The sequence below is a fragment of the Scyliorhinus canicula genome, chromosome 24, assembly GCF_902713615.1.
Source record: "Scyliorhinus canicula chromosome 24, sScyCan1.1, whole genome shotgun sequence".
Classification (NCBI taxonomy): domain Eukaryota; kingdom Metazoa; phylum Chordata; class Chondrichthyes; order Carcharhiniformes; family Scyliorhinidae; genus Scyliorhinus; species Scyliorhinus canicula.
The window spans coordinates 16980445-17004242 of record NC_052169.1 but is presented as its reverse complement, the minus strand read 5'-3'; the positions used below and the strand labels follow the sequence as shown (position 1 = coordinate 17004242).

General features: G+C 44.6%; 1 protein-coding gene across 8 annotated transcripts in view; it reads left to right on the top strand.

Annotated features, from left to right (window-relative positions):
• Window positions 1-23798, top strand: part of herc1 (HECT and RLD domain containing E3 ubiquitin protein ligase family member 1) — a 239823-nt gene that overhangs the window by 52690 nt on the left and 163335 nt on the right. For all 8 annotated transcript variants that reach the window (XM_038784383.1, XM_038784384.1, XM_038784381.1 and 5 more), the window contains 6 exons: window positions 6475-6618; window positions 8125-8252; window positions 10943-11087; window positions 22058-22229; window positions 22327-22461; window positions 23051-23216. In XM_038784383.1, coding sequence (XP_038640311.1) covers window positions 6475-6618; window positions 8125-8252; window positions 10943-11087; window positions 22058-22229; window positions 22327-22461; window positions 23051-23216 — 890 coding nt within the window. The remainder of the gene's footprint in view (window positions 1-6474; window positions 6619-8124; window positions 8253-10942; window positions 11088-22057; window positions 22230-22326; window positions 22462-23050; window positions 23217-23798) is intronic.

Here is a 23798-nt window from a genome sequence, read left to right as displayed (position 1 = left end):
CGATGGGCCGAATACCGCGGAGTTTACGGCCGTCTTCACGGCCGCGATTACATCTGCTTTCAGCGTTCGTGAAAACGGCCTTAAAGTGCCCGTCCCGGACAACCATGGCACTGATTGGCATGGCCGTGCCAAGGGTGGCATGGGCCTGCAATTGGTGGGCACCGATCGCGTGCAGCGGGTCCGATACCCGCGCACTATTTGTTCTTCCGCCGCCCCGCAGGATCAGTCCGCCGGACGGCTGAGGGGCATGACTGCCCGTGCATGCGCGGGTTTGACATGTCTGCGTGATGACGTCATCCGCGCATGCGCTGGTTGGAGCCGTCCGGCTGACGTCATCGTGCGCGTCAGCCGCCGTGACTCTTGGCGGGCGGAGTTAGCGACGTTCGCTAACTCCGTGTCGCCGTGATTCCCCCGGCCCCGATACTAGCCCCGCCCGGGGGGGGGGGGAGAATCGGGTCCCGGGACGGAGCTCCGAGGCTGGCGTGAAACACGGCCAGTTTCACGCCAGCCTTCACGCACGCCAGATTTGCGGAGAATCGTGCCTAATGATTTCACTGGTGCAGAAACTAAAGGGAGTGGAAATGGGTAAAGAATCAAAAGATGTATCCAGGAGAAGTATTAATGTCTGAATAGTAGCTGTCCGAATGCAAAGTGAAGGAATAACAAAATAAATGAGGTGACCAAAAAGCAGAAAATGGAGGCAGAGGTTATGATCTAAAATTGTTGACCTCTGTGTTGAGTCCAGAAGGCTGTAAAGTGCGAGTTGAAAGATGAAGTGCTGTTCCTCGAGCTCGCTTTGTTTGAACACTGGAGCAGGCCAAGGACAGAAATGTCAGAGAGAGAGCAAAGTGGAGAATTGAAATGGCAAGTGACAGGAAGCGCGTTATACTTGTAAACTGTAAGAGTTGTTTGTAGAGGAGACCACAATGCGAACAGCAAACGGTGGTGGTGTGTTACAGATCACTTGACGTCAGAGTTGCTGTGGCCACATGCAGTTTTACATGCTTAGTGCAGTATGGAACTTTGGAAAGTAATGTTGATTTTTCTTTTCCCCTGACGTGGCTGACCAGGGAAATCTCCCACTCTTCCCACCTTCCATTGGTGTGTTTTGGGAGAATTGCAGGTTGATGATCAATCTGTTTGGCTTGTGTTAGAAATACAACTCTTGACCATCTCGTCCTGGCGTGGGAATCTAGGCTAAACCTTCGGGCCAGAGGCAGGGACACTACTAAATTGAAAGAAGTAAATCATTGTTTTACTTAGGAAGGAGTGTTTGGGGCCTTGGATAGTAAGAAAGGATGAGCAGGTGTTGCATCTTCTGCACTTGCATTGAAAGGTAGAATGGTATTGAGGGCGGGCGGCACGGTGGCTGCTGCCTCACGGCACCGAGGACCCGGGTTCGATCCTGGCCCCGGGTTACTGTCCGTGTGGAGTTTGGACATTCTCCTTATGTCTGTCTGGGTCTCACCCCCACAACCCAAAAATGTGCAGGGTAGGTGGATTTGCCATTCTAAACTTCCCCTTAATTGGAAAAAAGTTTTTTGGTACTCTAAATTTATTTATTTTTAAAAACGAACGGTATTGAGGGTGACTGAGGAGTGAACCAGGGTGAGAAGAGGTGAGAACAGAAGTGCATGTGATAGAGTGGAGGGCCTTGTTAATCACACTGGAAAGGGGTGCAGTGGTGTATGAGGGGATGTAGTCCAGGGAGCTGAGGGACAATCTGGCATCGATTCCACTATATCTGCTGCCCCATGATTAATTTCCAGTGATATCACTACAATCTTTAAGTCATTCTACTCGACAGATATTGATCCAGTTTACTTAGAGATGCCAGCTGATTTGAATCCATGACCTTGGAAATCTATTATTAATGTCCTTCCCATCCAAAAATCGCAGAATTGGTATATTTTTCCTTTTGCGACTTATGATCTCTCCAAATTTTATCTAGTTTGCACCGTCTGCCTGTGGAGACCCTTTTGAAATGAAATGAATGAATGAAAATCGCTTATTGTCACAAGTAGGCTTCAAATGAAGTTACTGTGAAAAGCCCCTAGTCGCCGCATTCTGGCGCCTGTTCGGGGAGGCTGGTACGGGAATTGAACCGTGCTGCTGGCCTGCCCTGGTCAGCTTTCAAAGCCAGCGATTTAGCCATGTGCTAAACCAGCCTGTGACCATAATTCAAACGACAATATGGATTAAAAACGGAAATTTAAGATTTCAGTTGCCCCAATCCATAGGGCGGCACGGTGACCAGGTGGTTAGCACTGCTACCTCATCGTGCCAAGGACCTGGATTCAATGCCTTGGATGACTGTCTGTATGGAGTTTGCATTTCCTCTCTGTGTCTGTGTGGGCTTGCTTCGGTTTCCCCTCGCAGTCCAAAGATGTGCACGTTAGGTGGATTGGCCATGCTAAATTGCCCTTTAATGTTCAAAAGGAAAGGTTAGATTGAGTTTTGGTGATAGGGTGGGGGCGTGAGCCTAGGTAGGGTGCTCTTTCAGAGGTCAGTGCAGACTCGATGGGTCAAATGGCCTCCTCTGCACAGTAGTGATTCTATGATTCTATATAATCTATCAATGTAATTGATCCAAAGTTCTCTGGATAATTAATCTTTTCCTATTTCCAATGGTTATATGTACATTCCACAGAGCCCCTATCACACGCAACTCAATTATCTTGAACATCATGGGCCTGAATGGATAACCCTTTTCCAGGAAGAGCAATTTTGAGTTTTACTAACTTTGGATGAATTAAGAAGCATCCAATGTCATTTTGTGTAGTTGCTATTATGGCACAGAAGGGAGTCATTTAGCCAATCGGGTCAATGCTAGCTCGATGGCGTTATCCAGTGTTAGCTCTTGCCCTCTGTCTGGGTTACATCCATAAAGAAGTTGCATTAGGTTGGAACCACATACCTTCCTTGTTCTCTCTGTGTTGACCTATCCCTTCGATACCTACATGCTTTTGAAATATTTATTTATAGCACACTGTAAAACAAAAAAGTGTGCATTTACCCTAATAAATGTTGGGCAAGCTGGCCTTTAATACCAGTTTCACATCTTACTCTATTTTTGAAAGCAGGAACTGCATTTGCCATCTGACGATCCTTGGGGGTTTTTATGGGGCTGCAACATATCTCGGACAGGAAATCTTACTTTCTCCCTTAGATCTAATGCATTCAATCCAGGAGCTTTGTAGATATTTAATCCATCCAGTTTCTTCTTGTTTTACTTACTAATTAACTATTGTGGATGATTTAGCCCATTTGCAAATGATTAGTTTGCAGTCTTTGTGAAAACTATTAAAATTTTATTCAGTTTATCCTTTATTAGAACTAACTATTTGGCCTTCTGCTATCTGTGTAGGTTAGATGGCCTTTAGTTTTTGACTTCCCATGTCGGTGCAACATCGTGGGCCGAAGGGCCTGTACTGCGCTGTATCGTTCTATGTTCTATCTACCTAATCCCTTTTGTAATCTATAATTTGTCTATTTTCTTTCTATTTTTTCGCTCCCCGTCGCTTAATTTTTATGAATTCCAATCATCCATTAATTTTTTTGTTTTCTTGAACCTTCGCTGTTTCCAAATAAATTCCTATTCAACAAATCTGAGCCAGGTCTGGCGATGTTTCTGTTTTAAACTTGGAAAGAAAGCATATTTTATGGGCCCTCCTTTCTTCTGATAACTTGCTTTCCCAATTACTTTTCTGTTAGAAACCTCATGGTTGTAAGGTCATAGAATCATAGAATTTACAGTCTCTTGTAGAAATCAATGTGGGTGATGACGTGATTTTAAAACGTCTCATGTCAGAAGGATAGCTAGTTATTGCAGATGAGCAATTGTGACTTGCAAACTTCTAGGGTCAGTATGGTTGCCTTGTGCGAATGAGTGACTCTTGAGAGAAGACATTAGCTCAACATTTAGTACACAGGTAAGAGACGTCGCGAGGGACTGAATGTGTTGAGCTGCAGGCGAAATGCAGTACCTTACACATGCCCCTTCTGTTGAGATTAATGAACTTCTGTAAATACTCTATCTCTGTATATTAAACAATATTTTTTTTTTAAAATAATTTTTATTGAGATTTTCAAAAAATATCAAAAACAGAAAATAACAACAAGAAAACAGGATTAACAAAAAAAAGTGAAAAAGCACAATAACCCCCCCCCCCCGCAAAGCAACTACAAAAAGAAGAAATAGGTAAGCACCCGGCATATTCAATAAACGCATGTACACATCCCCCCCGTCGCCCCGGTTGCTGCTGCTGCCGGCCTCTTTTCCTACCGATCTGCCAGGAAGTCAAGGTAAGGCTGCCGCCGCCTAAAAAAACCCTGTACTGATCCCCTCAGGGCAAATTTCACCCTCTCCAATTTGATGAACCCCGCCGTATCATTGATCCAGGCCTCCATGCTTGGGGGCCTCGCATCCTTCCATTGAAGCAAAACCCTCCGCCGGGCTACTAGGGACGCAAAGGCCAGAACACCGGCCTCTTTCGGCTCCTGCACTCCGGGCTCCACTGCAACCCCAAAAATTGCAAATCCCCAGCCTGGCTTGACCCTGGATCCTACCACCCTCGATACCGTCCTTGCTACCCCCTTCCAAAATACCCCCACGCTGGGCATGCCCAGAACATATGGGCATGGTTCGCTGGGCTCCCCGAGCACCTAGTACACCTACCTTCGCCCCCGAAAAACCTACTCATCCTCGTCCTGGTCATGTGGGCCCTATGTAGCACCTTGAACTGTATGAAGCTAAGCCTCGCACAGGAAGAGGAGGAATTCACTCTTTCCAGGGCATCCACCCACGTCCCCTCCTCAAGCTCCTCACCCAGCTCCTCTTCCCATTTACCCTTCAGCTCCTCCACCGAGGCCTCATCCACCTCCTGCATGACGTGGTACACATCCAAAATCCTCCCTCCTCCAACCCACACCCCCGAGAGCACCCTGTCCCGTACCCCACGTGGGGGCAGCAGAGGGAACCCCTCCACCTGCCGCCTGGCAAACGCCCTAACCTGCACGTACCTAAACATGTTCCACGGGGGGAGCCATAACTTCCCCTCTAACTCACCCAGGCTCGCAAACCTCCCATCCACAAACAGGTCCCTCAACCTCCTAATACCTACCCTGTGCCAGCGAAGAAACCCACCATCGATTCTCCCTGGTACAAACCGGTGGTTCCCCCGTATCGGGGACTCCATCAAGCCCCCCACCTCCCCCCATGCCGTCTCCATTGCCCCCAGAGACCACCACCGGGCTCGTGGTATACCTCGTTGGAAGGAACGGCAATGGCGCCGTTACCAGCGCCTCCAGGCTCGTGTCCACACAGGACACCATCTCCATCCTGCCCCTGCCCCGTCCATTACCCACTTATGCACCATCGCTGCGTTGACAGTCCAATAGTACCTACAGAGGTTGGGCAACGCCAGCCTCCCCCTATCCCTGCCCCATTCCAAAAACACCCTTCTCACCCTCGAAGTCCCATGCGCCCATACAAATCCCGTAATACTCCTGTTGAACCTCCTAAAAAAGGACTTCGGGATAAGGATGGGGAGGCACTGGAACAGGAACAAAAACCTCGGGAGGACCGTCATCTTGACTGACTACACCCTGCCCGCCAGCGACAGCGGCAACATGTCCCATCTTTTAAACTCCTCCTCCATTTGCTCCACCAGCCTAGTGAGGTTAAGCTTGAGTAGGGCCCCCCCAGCTCCTAGCCACCTGGACTCCCAGATACCGAAAGCTCCTCCCTGCCCTTTTCAGTGGGAGCCTACCAATCCCCTCCTTTTGATCCCCCGGGTGATATTGAACAATATTAAGACTTTAATTAACCAGCCATTTTTGACACTTGGCTTGATGTGACTTATGAAACTACCATTTGTCACGCCACAATTTGGAGCAGCATTTGCATGCTCCCGTCAAACCTGCAGAGCCCTTGGTCTTCCTTGCGTGGCTGATATCTATGCCCCTTTCAGGCAGCCAAGATCTCCTGTGACATGAACATTCTCTTCTACATTTCTGACTGGAATCTATTCCCTCTATTGTGACGGAAGTTGGTTTCGCGGGAGGGCTTGTGTTGAGTGAGTCTTTAGAGAACTTTTATATTTCTCCACTTCCAGTAGGAGCCACAAGTGTTCTTTCAAACTGGATCATATCAGCCAGTATGTTGTGGACATTGAATAAACCCCGTCACAATAGTAGAAGGGAAAGAAGGTGTCGCTGTTTCCCACCAACTGTTTGAGTTGTGCTTGTAATTGGACAGGTTTACTGATCACTATCCCAAATGATTTAAAATCTTGTAGCTTTCCAAACGCAAACATGTGAGCAATGTCTCATTTGGATATGCACTTGCTTTACCATCCGTTTTATACCAGAATTTGGAAGCGGTATAATTTGCTCACATTTCAATTAGAATAACAAATGTGATGAGATGAAGTAATGCAAAGTCTTATTTATTGTTCCATTTTTGTTCAATAGGTCATGGTGATAGCAATAGCCGCAACATCCCAACTTTGGTAAAGGATATTAGCAATGTAGGAGAGGTTTCTTGTGGAAGTTCACATACAATTGCATTATCTAAGGATGGAAGAACGGCATGGTCTTTTGGAGGAGGTGATAATGGTAAGTAATCATTTGTTACAGTAAAGTTGCACAAAACCTTTGGTGTGCAATTCTGGCAATCAACTAACAATTGTAATCGCTTCACTTTATAAAATGGTTGATGTGTTGTATAATATCCATGATGGGGAGATGCCGGCATTGGACTGGTGTGGGCACAATAAGAAGACTTAAAACGCCAGGTTAAAGTCCAACAAGTTTGTTTCGAATCATAGCTTTCAGAGCACAGCTCCTTCCTCACCCGAGGAAGAAGCTGTGCTCTGAAAGCTAGTGATTCAAAACAACCTGTTGGACTTTAACCTGGTGTACCAAATGATATTGGTTTAAGCTTAAACCAATTCTGCAGTTCAGTGTTCTGTTTTTATCAATCTGAAAGAATTATGCTGAGGTGTTTGGTTGGAAGGATGCGAGATGTGATGTCTGCTCCCAAATAAAGGAAAAACTTTCCCAGACCACTTTGCCGCCTTGGTTGTAATATGGTGCTGCTGTGATTAATATCCTTTGTATGCACTTCACATGTATTACCAGAACAGAAACAGGCCATTTAGCCCAAAAGGTATTTATGCTCCATACAAACCTAATCTAATCACATCAACACAACTTTCTAACCTTTTCTCCCTCGTATGCTCACCTAGCTTTCCGTGACTCTAACTGCTGCCTGTGGTATTGAGTTCCACTCTCTGGGTAAAGAAATTTCTCCTTAAATCTCTGACCGGCTTTATTCTTAGCTACATTTGACTTCTGGTGCTGGTTTTGGCCATTGGAAATATCTTCCCATATCCACCCCATCAAATCCTTCTGCAATTTTGCAAACCTCTATTAAGTCATCCCTCCGTGTTCTCTTTTCAAGAGAAAAGAGCCCCAGTTTGGTCTTTCCTGTAACCTCTCCGCTCTGGCATCATCCTAATAATTTTCTGTGCACTTTTTCCAGTATCTTTATCCATTTTTAAAACAATATGATGACCTGAACTTTGCTCCAAGGAATCTAGCCAAGATTCTGTAAAATATAACTTCTCTCCCTCAAGAAATGAACCTAGAGTGCATTGCTACATTTTTGTTTGTGATTTTTGTACCCGTGTCCCCGATCACTGTGTCATTTTACCTCTTTCCAAGGAGTGGCCTCCTTGTTCTTCCTCCTACCGAAGTGTATTACACTTCACTGATCTAAATTGAAGTTAATTTTCCAATTTACGTGGCTAATCTCAAGTCTGTAAATGTCTCCCTGCTTTTTTCCACAATCCTCCTCTGTATTTATAATAACCTTCCCAATTTGCTGAAATAATACCCTGACTCCCATGTCCAGGTCTGTATTGTAGCCAGCTTACTGTCCATCTGCCAATGATTCTATAGATTCAGTGTGAGACTGCGAATCGATGATTTGATTATTTAAAAAAAAAATTCTGTCTCTGAATGGATTCCCATATAACCAGCTGTGACTCATAATATATTAAGTTTAAGTTGCAAATTGTTTGCTTAATAGCAGCTAATGTATCTCATTCGCTTTACTAGGTAAACTTGGTCATGGTGACACAAACCGTGTTTACAAACCCAAAGTTATTGAAGCCTTGCAAGGAATGTTTATTCGGAAAGTATGTGCTGGGAGCCAATCTTCACTTGCTTTGACTTCAACAGGACAGGTCAGTTAAGCTGAGTAACTTCTTGCCAGAAGAGTAAGTAAATGATGCTCGAGGAGTAATTCAAATGATCTCGATCTCTGGGGAGACACCGGCATAATGGCATTGTCACTCGACTGGTGACCCAGAGTCCCAGAGTGATACTGGGGGGGTCTGGGTTCAAATCCCACCATGGCAGATGGTGGAAATTGAATTCAATAAATATTTGGAATTGAAATGGTGACCATGAAACCATTGTCTATTGTTGCAAAAAACCTACAAAGTTTCCTCGTGTCCTTTGGGAACAAAATCTGCCATCCTCACTTGTTCTGGCCCATATGTGACTCAATGTTGTTAAATCCTCGCGCAGTACGGTGGCGCAGTGGTTAGCACTGCTGCCGAACAGCACTGAGGACCCGGGTTTGATCCCAGCCCTGGGTCGCTGTCCGTGTGGAGTTTGCACATTCTACCCGTGTCTGCGTGGATCTCACCCCCACAACCCAAAAATGTGCAGGGTAGGTGGATTGGCCACGCTAAATTGCCCCTTAATTAGAAGAAAGGAATTGAGTACTCTAAATTTATTCTTTTTTTAAAAAAAGGCTCTTAAATCCTCTCTGTTGTATCAAACCACTACAAAGTCAATTTTTTTTTAAAAACCCGGAAAGATACGCACAGACCATACAGCATCGACCGAGACACTGGAAACAACAATGGCAAACCCAGCCCTGGCAACCCGGCAAAGTCCTCCTTACTAACCTCTGGAGGCTTGTGCCAACATTGGGAGAACTGTCTCACAGAATAAGAACATTAGAACTAGGAGAAGGGGTAGGAGCTCCTTGAACCTGCTCCGCCATTCAATACGATCATGGCTGATCTCCTCTCTGCCTCAACTCCACTTCTATTTTTAAAAATAAATTTAGATTACCCAATTATTTTTTTTCCATTTAAGGGGCAATTTAGCATGGCTGATTTACCTACTCTGCACACCTTTTTTGGGTTGTGGGGATGAGATCAACGCACAAAGGGGAGGGGGGGTCCGCGCGAAATGTGCAAACTCCACAAGGACAGTGACCCAGGGCTGGGATTGAACCCGGGTCCTTGACGCCGTGAGGCAGCAGTTCTAACCACTGTGCCACCGTGCTGTCCCGAAACACCACTTTCTACCCATTCTCCATAACCCTTCAACCCATTACTAATTAAAATCTGTCTATCTCCTCATTTACTCAATGTCCCAACATCCATCACACTCTGGGGTAGTGAATTCCACAGATTTGTAACTCTTTGAGAGAAGTAATTTCTCCTCATCTCTGTTTTAAATCAGCTACCCCTTATCCTAAAGCTATGACCCTTGTCTAGATGGCCTCACAAGAGAAAACATCCGTTCCACGTCTACTTTTGTCAATACCCTTTATCAGCTTACATACTTCAATTAGATCTCCCCTCATTCTTTTAAACTGGAGCGAGTTTCGGCCTAAACTGCTCAAACATTCTTCATAAGACAAATCCCTCATCTCTGGAATGAACCTCCTCTGAAATCAACCGAGTGAACCTCCTCTGAACTGCCTCGAATGCAAATACCCCCCCCCCCTCAAGGGGACCAAAACGTACACTGCATCCAGGTGCAGATCTCATCGATGCCTTGTTGCGGCACCACTTCCTACTTTCATACTCTAATACTTTGGCTACAGAGGCCCAAATTCCATTTGCCTTCCTTATTACCTGCTGTACGTGCATACTAGTTTTCTGCAATTCATGCATGAGGATGACCAGATCCCTCTGCACTGAAGTACTCTGAAGTTTCTCCCCCTTTGGACAATAATTTGCCTTTCCATTTTTTTGATCAAAATGGATAATGTCCGACTAGTCAAGCAACCGCCTGACATAGTCATACTTGAGGAATCATACTTCAACAGATAAATGTCCCAGACACCACTATTACCATCCCTGGATGGTAATCGCAAGGTAGGTGCTGAATCTACTGAAATCGCAAGTAGGCCAGACCAGGTAAGGATGGCAGATTTCCTTCCCTGAAGGACATTAGTGAGCCAGATGGGTTTTGATGAAGATCAGTGACAGTTTCAAGATCACCATTACTTGTTAAAATTAAATTTAGATTCCTTTTTTCCAATTAAGGGGCAGTTTTAGCGTGGCCAAACCACCTACCCTGCACACCTTTTGGGTTGTGGGGACGAAATCATGCAAACACGGGGAGAATGTGAAAACTCCACACGGACAGTGACCCAAGCCGGGATCGAACCTGGGACCTCTGCGCCGTCAGTCAGCTAACCATTGCCCCACTGTGCTGCCCCAAGATCGCTATTACTGAGATGAGCTTTCAGTTCCAGATTTAATTAATTGAATTTAAATTCCCCCAGCCATTATGGTCTGATTTGAACCCAAGTCCCAAGAGTATTAGCCTGAGTTTCTGGATTACCCGTCTACTGACAGTACCTCTAGGCCGCTGCCTCCCTTTGGTATTTTGTTTTATAATGGTTCTGTGAAATGCCTTGGAGCATTTAATTACATTGAAGGCTTTAAGTTAATATCAGTTCTTGTAGAACTGGCTATTGGTCCTCATTTAATGATAGAATTGCCTTAGAATATGAAGGGGCTGTGTACGTATATTTTTAAAAACACAGATAACATGGGGATTTCAAATTTAATTTCTGAATGAATTTTATCATCTTATAATATTTGTTGCATTTCAACTATAGGTGTATGCGTGGGGCTGTGGTGCCTGTCTCGGCTGTGGCTCTTCAGAAGCTACAGCTTTGAGACCCAAACTTATCGAAGAACTGGCTACTACGAGAATAGTTGACCTTTCAATAGGTGACAGCCATTGTTTGGCTCTTTCACACGGTAAGAATCAAATTTGAACTTCCAAAGCAATATAATTGCAGGAATTATTGTATTTCTATTTGTGTGTGTGTGTGTGTGTGTGTAAGGCGGGCTACTGAGACCCATGTAACCGGAGCGAGTTTGATGTTTGCACTGTATAAAATCAGCACCAGGCTTTACAACCTATCTTGTAACCATAAGGTGTAGGAGCAGAAGATAGCCATTTAGCTCATTGAGCCTGTTCCACCATTCAATGAGATCATGACTGATCTGATGCGATGATCCTCAACTCCACTTTCCTGCCATGTCCCCATAACCCTAGATTCCCTTACTGATCAAAAATCTGTCTATCTCCGCCTTGGACGTGCTTAACGACCCGGCCAACATTAAGAATCTTGTTTGACTGTTCGGAATTTTTTGATTTCAAAGCTTGCTAATTATTTTGTGAGACAAAGTTCTGAGTACTGCTTTCATTTTCAATTTATTTCTTGGCTTTAATATCTGCGAATTGCAAATAAGCTTCTTCATAGCAAACAGCAATGAATGTATGAATTCTGACAACATAACGTGTGAAGGTCAAAGAGCAAAACTGGAAGTCTTCAATTATGTAACCTATCTTGGATCTCATTACAGCTCCACTACAGCCTAAATGTCACCACAGTTCTCCTTGGTATGACCAAGTAAAGATATTGAAAGTGTAGATCTCATTGACTCTGGGTGAAGAGAAGGGGAAGAGAGAGAGATAAAAGTTAATTAATGAGGCATGAATTAATTAATGCCCAATTATAATCAGTGTTCCAAAACCATTAAATTCATTGTCCTGGGGCAGCACGGTGGCGCAGTGGTTAGCACTGCTGCCTCACGGCGCCGAGGCCCCAGGTTCGATCCCGGCTCGTGTGGAGTTTGCACATTCTCCCCGTGTTTGCGTGGGTTTCGTCCCCACAACTCAAAGATGTGCAGGTTAGGTGGATTGGCCACGCTAAATTGCCCCTTAATTGGGAAAAAATGAATTGGGTACTCTAAATTTATTTTTAAAAAATTCATTGTCTTCAGCATCTTACGCAAAACGTTCATCGAATTCATTTGCGAAACTTTGTCTATGACTTCCCACCCTGGATTAGCTGTGGCATTTCTATTTTCAGGATCAACCCCCTGCAACAAATCCATCCCTCCGTTCATTGAATTGATGCATTTGTGCACTGATGACATCCTATTAATAGCAAATGAAACCACACAAAACATTAAGCACTCGCATGCATATTTCCACTCTTTGCTTTTCCATTAACTGTCCATCTACTCCATTTGACATGAACATGATCCATGAAAGGCTTGTTGGGAAAGCACTGTGGGACTTGTTGCTTCGCAGGCACCTCTTGATCTCATCAGTTAGAAGGGATCTGAACATGTCCCACATTAATAAGCTACATTCTTTACGTTGACTACCTGGCACCTATTCCCTATATTATCGATCCATACACTCCAGTCATCCAGTCATTGTCATAAGCATGCACAGAAACTCTTCGGGGAACTTGATGTGATTTACATAGGCTTTAATTTTGTTCTGTTGGCCATGCAAGCTCGCACCACCCTGAATCCTCTGTGGCTCATTTTCATTGTTTTCAAACCTTTCCACACTACAGTTTGGCTGCCAGGCATATTGAAATTCGGGGGTGTTTCATCCGTATCGCTGATGTCATTTGATGTATTCATGCTGCTGTCTGATGGAGATTTTCTGGAACCTGGTATAATACTGGCATTCAGGCCTTGTGGTATTCTCTGAGCAATCTTGGCCTTCTACCACGGCCCTGGACTGTATTATCCCATAAAACGGTGGCACAGTGCTTAGCACTGTTGCCTCACAGCCCCAGGGACCTGGGTTCAATTCCAGCCTGGGTGATTGTCTGTGTGGAGTTTGCATGTTCTCCCCGTGTTTGCGTGAGTTTCCTCCGGGTGTTCCGGTTTCCTCCCAGAGTCCAAAGATGCGCAGGTTAGGTGGGATTTTGGGGTTACGGGGATAGGGCAGGGTGTGGGCCAAGGTAGGGTGCTCTTTCAGAGGGTGGGTGCAGACACGATGGGCTGAATGGCCTCCCTCTGCACTGCTGGAATTCCATGACTCTCTCGTTCTAAAGCAGCAACACCAGTTTTGGTCTGAAATCTTTGCTGGACTCTAGGTTTCATTTGTGTATATATAGATTGCATTTCTGGTGGGTTTTCAAGGACCCATTCTAGTGCATGCTTCTCAAGATTAGGCCAGTGGCTTGCCCTTAACACTTCGACGCATTTAATCTTGCAAATCTTTTTCTGGGCGGATCCTCTTTTTTTTTTTGTCTATTCTCGCACCAGTTTTTCCACTTGAGACTGAATTCCCTCACTGTAACAGTTATTTAGCGAGTTAGCAAATGATTGACTTTTAGCTTGAAAGCAGCTCTGTACTTTTTAAAATTTTGCTGGAGGGCTTATTTCTGTTTGTCAATTACCACTTCATGTTGCAGTATGCTCTGTAGATGTATCTTAAACTTCCCCTCACCACCGTCACAATATAGTCCATATCGCCCGTTGGAACTCATGACTTTTACTATAAGGCAACTAAAAATTGAGGCTAATTAATACAGTATTTTGTAGCTGAAAAGATGGTGGGCGGGGGGGAAATCCACTGATTTGCTGCGTAATCGGGAAAGCTTGATGTTTGCTGTCTGAAAGATGCCAGGTCAACGGCATTGCAAAATTCATTTTTGTTTTGCTCATCTTTTTTTTGTTCAATGCTTCAGGGGCAAGAGGTTAATTGAGTTGATTTGGATCTTCCCCCTCAGTTGTTTATATGGTTATATGAAGGATATTGTTTTCTTTCTCTTCTAACTTTGAATATGTGCTCCGTGCTGAATTTTTTATTGCTGCAGTAAATGCTCAAGAGGTTTTCGCGACTGACCAATAATCAGCACCTGAACAAGTGGTTAATGCATTGAGCTAGTCTGGCTGAGTGCCCGACTTGACTGCCGCCGCAGTGTCTGAGATAGCATTTAAAGGTTGTCATCAATATTTTCTTCTTCGCAGTCGCAAACACCAATCCCTTCAACATTTTCTTAAAATACAAGCAATGCTATTAATTTTGATCTCTAAATTTTCTCTCTTCTCCCCCCCCCCCCCCCATCTCGTTCCCACCCTCTTCTCCATTTTCCTCCCCTCGCCTCTTTTTTCCTCCCCTCTTCTCTTTTTTCCTCCCCTCTTCTCTCTTTTCCTCCCCTCTTCTCCTTTTTCCTCCCCTCTTCTCCTTTTCCTCCCCTCTTCTCCTTTTTCCTCCCCTCTTCTCCTTTTCCCTCCCCTCTTCTCCTTTTCCCTCCCCTCTTCTCCTTTTCCCTCCCCTCTTCTCCTTTTTCCTCCCCTCTTCTCCTTTTTCCTCCCCTCTTCTCCTTTTTCCTCCCCTCTTCTCCTTTTTCCTCCCCTCTTCTCCTTTTTCCTCCCCTCTTCTCCTTTTTCCTCCCCTCTTCTCCTTTTTCCTCCCCTCTTCTCCTTTTTCCTCCCCTCTTCTTCTTTTCCTCCCCTCTTCTCCTTTTCCCTCCCCTCTTCTCCTTTTCCCTCCCCTCTTCTCCTTTTCCCTCCCCTCTTCTCCTTTTCCCTCCCCTCTTCTCCTTTTCCCTCCCCTCTTCTCCTTTTCCCTCCCCTCTTCTCCTTTTCCCTCCCCTCTTCTCCTTTTCCCTCCCCTCTTCTCCCCTCTTCTCCTTTTCCCTCCCCTCTTCTCCTTTTCCCTCCCCTCTTCTCCTTTTCCCTCCCCTCTTCTCCTCCCCTCTTCTCCTTTTCCCTCCCCTCTTCTCCTTTTCCCTCCCCTCTTCTCTCTTTTTCCCTCCCCTCTTCTCTCTTTTTCCCTCCCCTCTTCTCTCTTTTTCCCTCCCCTCTTCTCTCTTTTTCCCTCCCCTCTTCTCTCTTTTTCCCTCCCCTCTTCTCTCTTTTTCCCTCCCCTCTTCTCTCTTTTTCCCTCCCCTCTTCTCTCTTTTTCCCTCCCCTCTTCTCTCTTTTTTCCTCCCCTCTTCTCTCTTTTTCCTCCCCTCTTCTCTCTTTTTTCCTCCCCTCTTCTCTCTTTTTTCCTCCCCTCTTCTCTCTTTTTTCCTCCCCTCTTCTCTCTTTTTTCCTCCCCCCTCTCTTCCCCTTCCCACATTCTTTTTACAAAGCTGCGAATCGTGTGGGATTTATTTTTTGACTTGTTTAGTCAATTGATTTGGGAGCTGACTTTCTCAGATAATTTCTGAAAATTTATCTTTCAGGCATATTTTGCCTGACAAAGTTTAACCTCTTGAACAGATAAAATGTTTGACCTAATGGAGCACAGTGAGAAGGTTTTTGTGAATATTAAGAGGGGTCAGAAAGGGATTTATTCAATGATGTTATAACCCCCATGGGTCTTATGGCATAGGGGTGGTTAACTACCCTGTGAATCTTGCACGAGCTCTCCCGATAAGTTTGGGGGTTGACCCTTACTAATACTTAGCTTTGTATAATTAGAGTCTGTCAGTAAGGCACTGACTAGAGAAGACCCAGTGGGGAACCACTGGAGCTGTAAATAATAGGTTTTGTAAAATTAAGTAAGTTTTTGTTTCAACCTACTTGGTGTAGACACTTAATAGAAATTTCATAGAATTTACAGTGCAGAAGGAGGCCATTCGGCCCATCGAGTCTACACCGGCCCTTGAAAGAGACTTGAGTCCACACCTCCACCCTGTCCCTGTAACTCCCAACTAACCTTTTGACGCTACAGGGCAATTTAGCATGGCCAATCCAGCTAACTAGCATATTTTTGGACTGTGGGAGGAAACCCATCCAGACATGACATACTCCGCGCAGCGAGTGATCCAAGCTGGGAATCGAACCCGGGTCCCTGGCGCTGTGAAGCAACTGCGCTAACTTTGTTGCACCTTGCAAAGAATGCATAATGAAAATATCCTTGGAGAGACATTGAACACCTTCCTGGATTATTATTTGGAACTTAGAACTGTGAGGAAAAATCTCTGTTTTCAATATTGCTAACATAAACTGTGAAACGGGCTGGAGTGTGTGAATATGGGCGTGACTGGTTTAATTAAACTGAAGATAGATTGCAAGGGTCAAAACATCAACCTGGTCAGGTGTGAAGGCAAGTGATTGAAGTGGCAATGATTGAAGCGCCGGAGGCAGCTTGATCAAGAATTTACAGTAGGCCGATGAGGGATTTAAATCTAGCGGTTGCATTTCAAAAGGAACATATACAATTGGGAGATTGTAAATGGGTGAGACAAAGTAAGTTTACTTTCATAAACATAGTAGCCATAAAGTAACTTGAAAGGATGATTAATTCTGGAAAAAGGAACTTCTAAAGGACTTCAGATATGAGAGTGGAAGATCAAGGGGAAAACATTTACAGATGAACTGAAGACTTTTGGTGTGGCCATGCGATCTTGACAAAGGCAGTGTGTGCTGGAGACAGACCTGCAAATGCCGGCTGCCACCCTCTAACAAATGTATTTGTGTCCGCAAGGCTGTTGAACCAAGTTATGGTGTCAGTATTGAATGAGAGGTGCATTGTGTTAATGTTACTGGAATTATTTTTATAGATTTAAAATCCTGGGGACTGTTGCCACCAAAAGGGATTTAACTCGGAGTAGTTTAAGCCAAAATGTTTTGGGACATGTTTGTAGATCTACTGTTACCTCTTAACTGTGCTGTGTTCTTGTGTCTTAAGTGTTACATTTTACTTTCATAAATGTTTAAATTTAACATTTAAAATAGTCAAAACTGGTCTGAAATGTAATTCTCTTGACTTCAGATACCTCCTCATAATATACAAATTACAAACCATGTGGCAGCTTGCTCAAGTTTCCCGTTGAGATTTGGGTAGCCTGTCACTTACCATCTGCTGTGCCATAACACATCTTTGATATAGGATACGCTGATAATACAGCTCTTGTTGCCGCTTCTGAAGAGAATTTATAGAACATTCTGGATAGAGTAATCGGTGAATGTACAGGAAGTAACTGAACAGAAAGAAAGTCTGACCAGAAGATCGCAGTGACGAATGTCAAGGTCACACTAGTAAGACTCCAATTTTGTTAGCTGGGAAGTGGAACCAAGAAATAAGGCGAAAGTTTGGAATGGCCAAAGATGCATTTCAAAAGATGATCAGCTCAAAATCAGCCATGAAAATAAAAGCTGAGAATTCTGGAGTGTTACATCACACCGATTTTAAATGCAGAAACGAGTGTTGGATGATCAGTGAAGCAATGCAGAGAAGAATTGAGTTGTGGTTTTTGAGGTGGAAGGTATCTTGTACAAGTCACATTGCCAATGAATAGGTGCTGGTGAAAATCTGAACAGAAAATATTTCTGTTGACCAAGATTTGGAAGGAATGGTTGGAATTTCTTGAGCACTTAAATTTAAAAAAAAAAGATGATTCAGAAAGTTTGGTGCTGATGGGTAAGGACAATGGTAAGAGAGATTGAGGTAGAACCATCTTACTGCCGAGTCTCGCAAATTGGATGAATGATCACCAACAAAGGTGATCTACGCCTCCATAGCAAGATTGACAGAGGTCCAGGTCTACCAAAATCATCAGAAGAGCGTGGTGCCTAAAGAGAGAAAGATGCTATTTAAAGCTTGAGACTTTCACCTTCACAGGAGAGAATTGAGAGTAATTAGTTCACATCAAATCCGTGATTCTGTGTGGATTTTCATTGATGAAGACTGCAACCGCTCACCTTGTGAAGGAGCAGGGCATCACTGCCCGCAGCTTCCAGCTTTCTGTGTTTGTTGTATATATAGATGCCAGTTCTGCCCAGTAAATTCTAGACCATTATATAACTAGGGGTTAGTCTATGAATTTTCCTGAGCTTGATGATTTTATGCTTGATAACAAGTAGCCACTTTAACACGTGGGAATTTACCATTTGACTTCTAACTACTCTGCTGGCTAAACCCTCAAAAGTAGCAGTCAAAGAAAACCTCCACTGAAGTATTGTTTACTTGGTAGAGATTTGAAAGTTTAACTAAAAGTGGTAACATGAAGCTGCCTGTATTGTGCCTGTGAAGTTGTTAAACAAATAGCAGCATGTGGACATACTCAAAATCTGATTTCTGACCGTTTGAAGATCAAATGAATTTATTCACTGTTTATTGGGGAGGTGGTGGTAATGGATTAGTAAAGCAGAGCCCCTGAGTAATGCATTGGGGACCCAGGTTCAAATCCCGCCACTACAAATGGTGAAATTTGAATTAAAGAAAAATCTGGAATTAAAAATCTAACCATGACCATGAAACCATTGTCGATTGTCGTAAAAATCCATCTGGTTCACTAATGTCCTTTTAGGTAAGGTAATCTGCCGTCCTTACCTGGTCTGGCCTATTTGTGACTCCAGACTCGCAGCAATGTGGTTGACTCTTAACTGCCCCCTCGCGGGCAATTGGGGGTGAGCAATAAATGCTGGTACAACCTTGGACGCCCACATCCTATGAACGAATAAAGAATTAAATATTTTCTTGCAAATTATGATGAAAGGTTGATTGCTGAAGCTTCCTGTGTGCATCCTGTTAAGAGGCATCTCTAGTCTGGTGCTTTAAGAAAACCGATTCCAGGAGAGGTCAAAATCATTATTGTTCCAATTTACTTTGGTCATTTAGCATCAGCGCATTTGTTTCTTGGTATTCGTGGGATGTTGCAAACCAGTAAACTATTTTAATGTTTCAACAATTTCTATTTGTTAACCTACTGGTCACGAGCTGCTGCAAAATCAATGAAGAGTTCATAAGGCGACGACAACATTTTGATTGCTAGATGACACTGTTTGCTGGCCCTAGCTCTGTCTCTGAACAGAAAGTGCCTCCCTTTCCACTACTTTCTAAAGGGAAAAGCTAACCTTGTGCGACAGCGACTGGATTATTTATATGTGTGATTCGAACAGATTAGTCGTTCATAGTTCACGTTTCCCTTTAGTTGTGATAATTTGCAGGGAAATTGATGAGTAGCTTCGGATTGCAGTTGAAACGTATGCCCTTAGCCTTGCTCTGCCCTGCTTGATGAGGGTGTGTAGTTATAGCTTGTGTCTGCTATTGAAGCACTTTCAAATTTGTAGAGTAGGGATGAGTCCAGTTGCTTTTCCTGACTCTGCTTTCACCCTGTCTCACCAAAAGGAGCGGTATTACGCACATGGGTTCACCTCTTAGTGTAAAAGAAAATGACTGCGGATGCTGAAATCTGAAACAGAAAATGCTGGACAATCGCAACAGGTCTGACGGCGTTCTGTGGAGAGATTTTCACAGATGCTGTCGAGCCTGCTGGGATTATCCGACATTTTCAGTTTTTTCACCTTTTTGAGTAGTGGAAAAGAGAGAAATTCTGATATTGTTTCAGGCAGAAACTCTTTAATTTGTGACAGCCATGGTCCCTGGCAACACTCTTGCCTCAGTCAGAATGTCATGAATTCAGGTTTCATGCCAGAACTTGGGCACAAATTCAAAACTGTTTTATAATCTTTATTGTCACAAGTAGCTTACATTCACACTGCAGTGAAGTTACTATGAAAAGCCCCTGGTCGCCACATTCCGGCGCTTGTTCAGGTACACAGAGGGGCGGGGGGGGGGAGGAGAGGGAGAGGGGGAGGGGGGAGGGGGGAAAGAGCGAGATAGCGAGATAGCGAGATAGAGAGAGAGAAGTCAGAATGTCCAAATTACCTAACAACACTTGTGGGAGGAAACCGAAGCACCCGGAGGAAACCCACGCAGACACTGGGAGAACGTGCAGACTCCGCACAGACAGTGACCCAAGCCAGGAATCGAACCTGGGACCCTGGCGCTGTGTAGCAACAGTGCTAACCACTGTGCTGTCGTGTCACCCACAGTGTGGAGTCTCTTCAGTCTTTTCAGTGTGTAGCGCGATTGAGCCGCACCTGCTGAACCATCCTGAGTATGTTGATGGTAGCACAAACAACCAATTTAAAAATGACCACTCAAGCTCGTAATGTGGCTTACTTACACTCGATACAAGCGACCTGCATTCATGCAAAAGGACCCGCTCTCCATAACTGAAAAGAATAAGCTCAAACCGTGAGTCTTCCATGAATTACCTGGAAGATTGGGAAGCCTAGAGTTTCCTGCTGTTTTTTTCATAGCAGTATCTCGGGCAATTGGAGTTGTCTTGCCAACCAAATCAGCACCCCTTGTCTCCTGTAATAATGAATTGTTGTGACTGTTTGTTTGAAATTTTGCCATACATTTGTTTTGATGAGTACAAGATGAATAGCTTTTGGGTATGATACAGTCAGGATTACGAGTTCTAGCTGCAGAATGTATCGGGGTGGGAATTGAATATCCAGTGATGTTCAATATTTAGGAAGGTCAGATAAAAAGGAAAAGGCGTGAGGTTGCATTGCTGGTTAAAGAGGAAATTAATGGGGACTTCCAGTGACCTCACATGGTGAGGACGCTCATTGCAGCTTCCATCAGGTTCCGCTTTTTAGGGTCTTTTTTGCCCGTGTTTTTTGGTAATTTCTTTCTCGCCAAACAGTTTTTTACTGAGTGCAAAGGATCCTTAACCCACAGCAATGAAGAAGCAAGGACACCAGGAACCTACAGGAAGACATTCATCAACAGATTCTACCGTGTCGAGCAGCTCCCTCGACGAGGGAAAGTTGAGCTGGCGAGGAAGTGGACGGCCTTCAAACGAGGCTAAGGCCGCCTTGTACAGGAATGGAGTTTGGTTCAGGGTGGTGTACCCGGCGAGGCTGCGGGTCACCTACGAATCAATGGCCTTTTACTTTGATACACCAGAGAAGGCGGATGCCTTCATCAATAAGCATGGACTCGGTTCAGATTAATGATATTTTGTTTGGCCTTTGCTTACTATAGGTTGGGAGGAATATTGAAGTAACCTATATACAATTGTTTTTTTTGTTTGAAGCTGAAATTCTTATCTTTTTCTGTTTTCTTTTGTATTGGGAGAATTGGGAGTTGTTGTCTGAGGTCCTCTGGCCAAAATTTTCCCCTAAATGGGGCAGCAGTGGTTAGCATTGCTGCTCTCACAGCGCCGAGGACCCGGGATTGATCCCTGTCCCGGGTCACAGTCCCATGTGGAGTTTGCACATTCTCCCCGAGTCTGCGTGGGTATCACCCCCGCAACCCAAAATTGTGCAGGGTAGGTGGATTGGCCACGCTAAATTGCCCTTTATTTGGGGGGGGGGGGGGGGAGGAGAGAGAATTGGGCACTTTAAATTTAATAAAGATTGCCCCTAAATCAACATTCCCAAAAACAGTACTATATCTCATTACTCGTGGAAACTGGGTATCTACATTTCTGTATCCGATAAGTCAGACCTGGCTCATTTAATAGATGTGTGGTGATCGCGAATAATGCTGTACCAATACAAATCTTAATCATTTGCTGACCTGCAAAATACATGGGTGGGATTCTATCAGCCCGGGGCAGGGCCAGAGAATCCCCGTAACCGGGCCACGCTGCCCCGACGCCGGCACGTGATTGTCCGCTGAGCGGAGAATTGGCGCTGGTGCGTTTGGCGGGCCTCTCGCTCTCCAGGCCTATTGTCTTCCGCGCCGGCCCCTGAACTCCCGCGCCATGTTGCGTCAGGGCCGACGCGTTGACGGAGGCCACCGCGCATGCGCGGGTTGGCGCCGGCTCCACTGCGCATGCGCGGACCCCGCAGCGCAGAGTTTGTGCCGGGATGGGAGGCTGGAGCAGCGTGAACCGCTCCAGCGCCGTGCTGACCCCCTGTAGGGGACAGAATTGGTACTCCCAGCGGCCCGTTCACGCCATTGTGAAACGTGACGGCGTTTCCGACACTGTGGGCACTCTGCCGCCAAATGGGAGAATCCCGCCCCATGTGTCCTGAGAATGTAACTTCGTTCTTCCTTGTATTATTATGTTGACATTTCTTATTTGCTGCATGTTTCATTTAAAGATGAAAATGTGTTGATTTTAGGCCTAACCTATTTATCGTAAAACTATGTATTTTAAATCTAGATAATGAGGTATATGCTTGGGGCAATAATTCTATGGGACAGTGTGGTCAGGGAAACTCGACTGGTCCAATCACCAAGCCCAAAAAAGTGATTGCTCTGGACGGAGTAGCATGTCAGCAGATTTCTGCTGGAACTTCCCACAGTTTGGCTTGGACAGCATTGCCCAGAGACAGGTGAGAAAATGAAGGAGAAAAAATTGCTACCGCGGTATTTTCGACAACTGACTGTTTTGACAGATGTTTCAGCTGGCCACCTGTTTTGTTATGACAGACAAGTTGTGGCTTGGCACAGACCGTACTGTGTAGATTTGGAAGAAAGCACCTTTTCTCACCTGCGATCGTTTCTTGAATGGTACTGTGATGGAATCAACAGTGAGGTTCCACCTCTGCCTTTCCCGTCATCCAGGTAGGATTGGCTGTTGCATGGTCTGGATTAGAATTCATGAGGTTTAAAGACACCGGGATCTTGTACAGCAGGTTACACTTGGGTTGAGTTCCTATTTATAATATTGGGTCACTGTCCATGTGGAGTTTGCACACTCTCCCCGTGTTTGTGTGGGTTTCACCCCCACAACCCAAAGATGTGCAGGGTTGGTGGATTGGCCACTCTAAATGCCCCTTAATTTGAAAAATTGAATTGGGTACTCTAAATTAATTAAAAAATATATAAACCTTCCACATGAAGGTGCTTGCCAAAGCGAGTCATTAAATATATGTCTAGTAATATTCAGCAATCAAAGAGGGTTATATGTTTAGAAAATGAAATATTCATTTATTTTTATCTGAAACTACAAATTATTTTGAAAACTTTTGCGTTTGGGAGATTGTTCAAATCCATTGGTAACCATTTTCACAATTAGGTCTTGCATTTTCTTGGACACCAATTATTCTGTTAGATATTTTGAAACTGTGTAGTCATTGTAGCTTTTTATGTTCAGCAAATATCTTCTCTTCAGGTTTAAATCAAGTTATTATCAATCTTCTATTTTTAATAGGGAGCATCATAATTTTCTTAAGCTTTGTCTCAAGCTGCTGTCTAACCATCTGGCACTGGCTCTAGCTGGGGGTGTGGCCACCAGCATCCTTGGGAGACAAGCCAGGCCACTGCGAAATTTGTTGTTCAGATTAATGGACTCCTCTGTGCCAGATGAAATCCAAGAGGTGAGTTATTTCACAGTCGTTCTTTCAGATTTGAATTGCTTATTGTCTGGTAGATTAAATTGCTTTTGATTATAGAATTGTTGAGATATTTGGGATTTGGGGCAGCAACTGAATCTCCTCTTCAGCATCCTTCCATCTGTATGAGATGATTGACATGCAACGAGTTCACAGGTTGCTTCTTTGCCGATGGCTGAAGAGACCGCTCTGAGAGAGGCAGGTTCTGCTGCGAGCACTGCATGATCAGGTGTTGTGGGTTGTTGTTTTGGACCTGCTGACAAGCTGCTGTAACCAGTGACGCCGTGGGTTTGCACACTGGCCCACGGCTAATGTCACCAATTCCCTGTCTGCTAGTATCTCCGAGATGTGAAAAGTGATGTTTGCGGCCTTCGTGTCAGGCTTGCAAGCAGCCTTTGGGCACCAAATGCTCTGGCTGCTTCTCCCTATAGAATATCCTTGAATGTGTCCAGCGTATCCTGCAAATATGCTCAAACCAGTTACCTCTGCTTGATGGGTAATTAGCAGATTAGTCTTTTGAGCAGACTTGTCACATTCATGATTTTACCAACCAGACTATTGTAATTA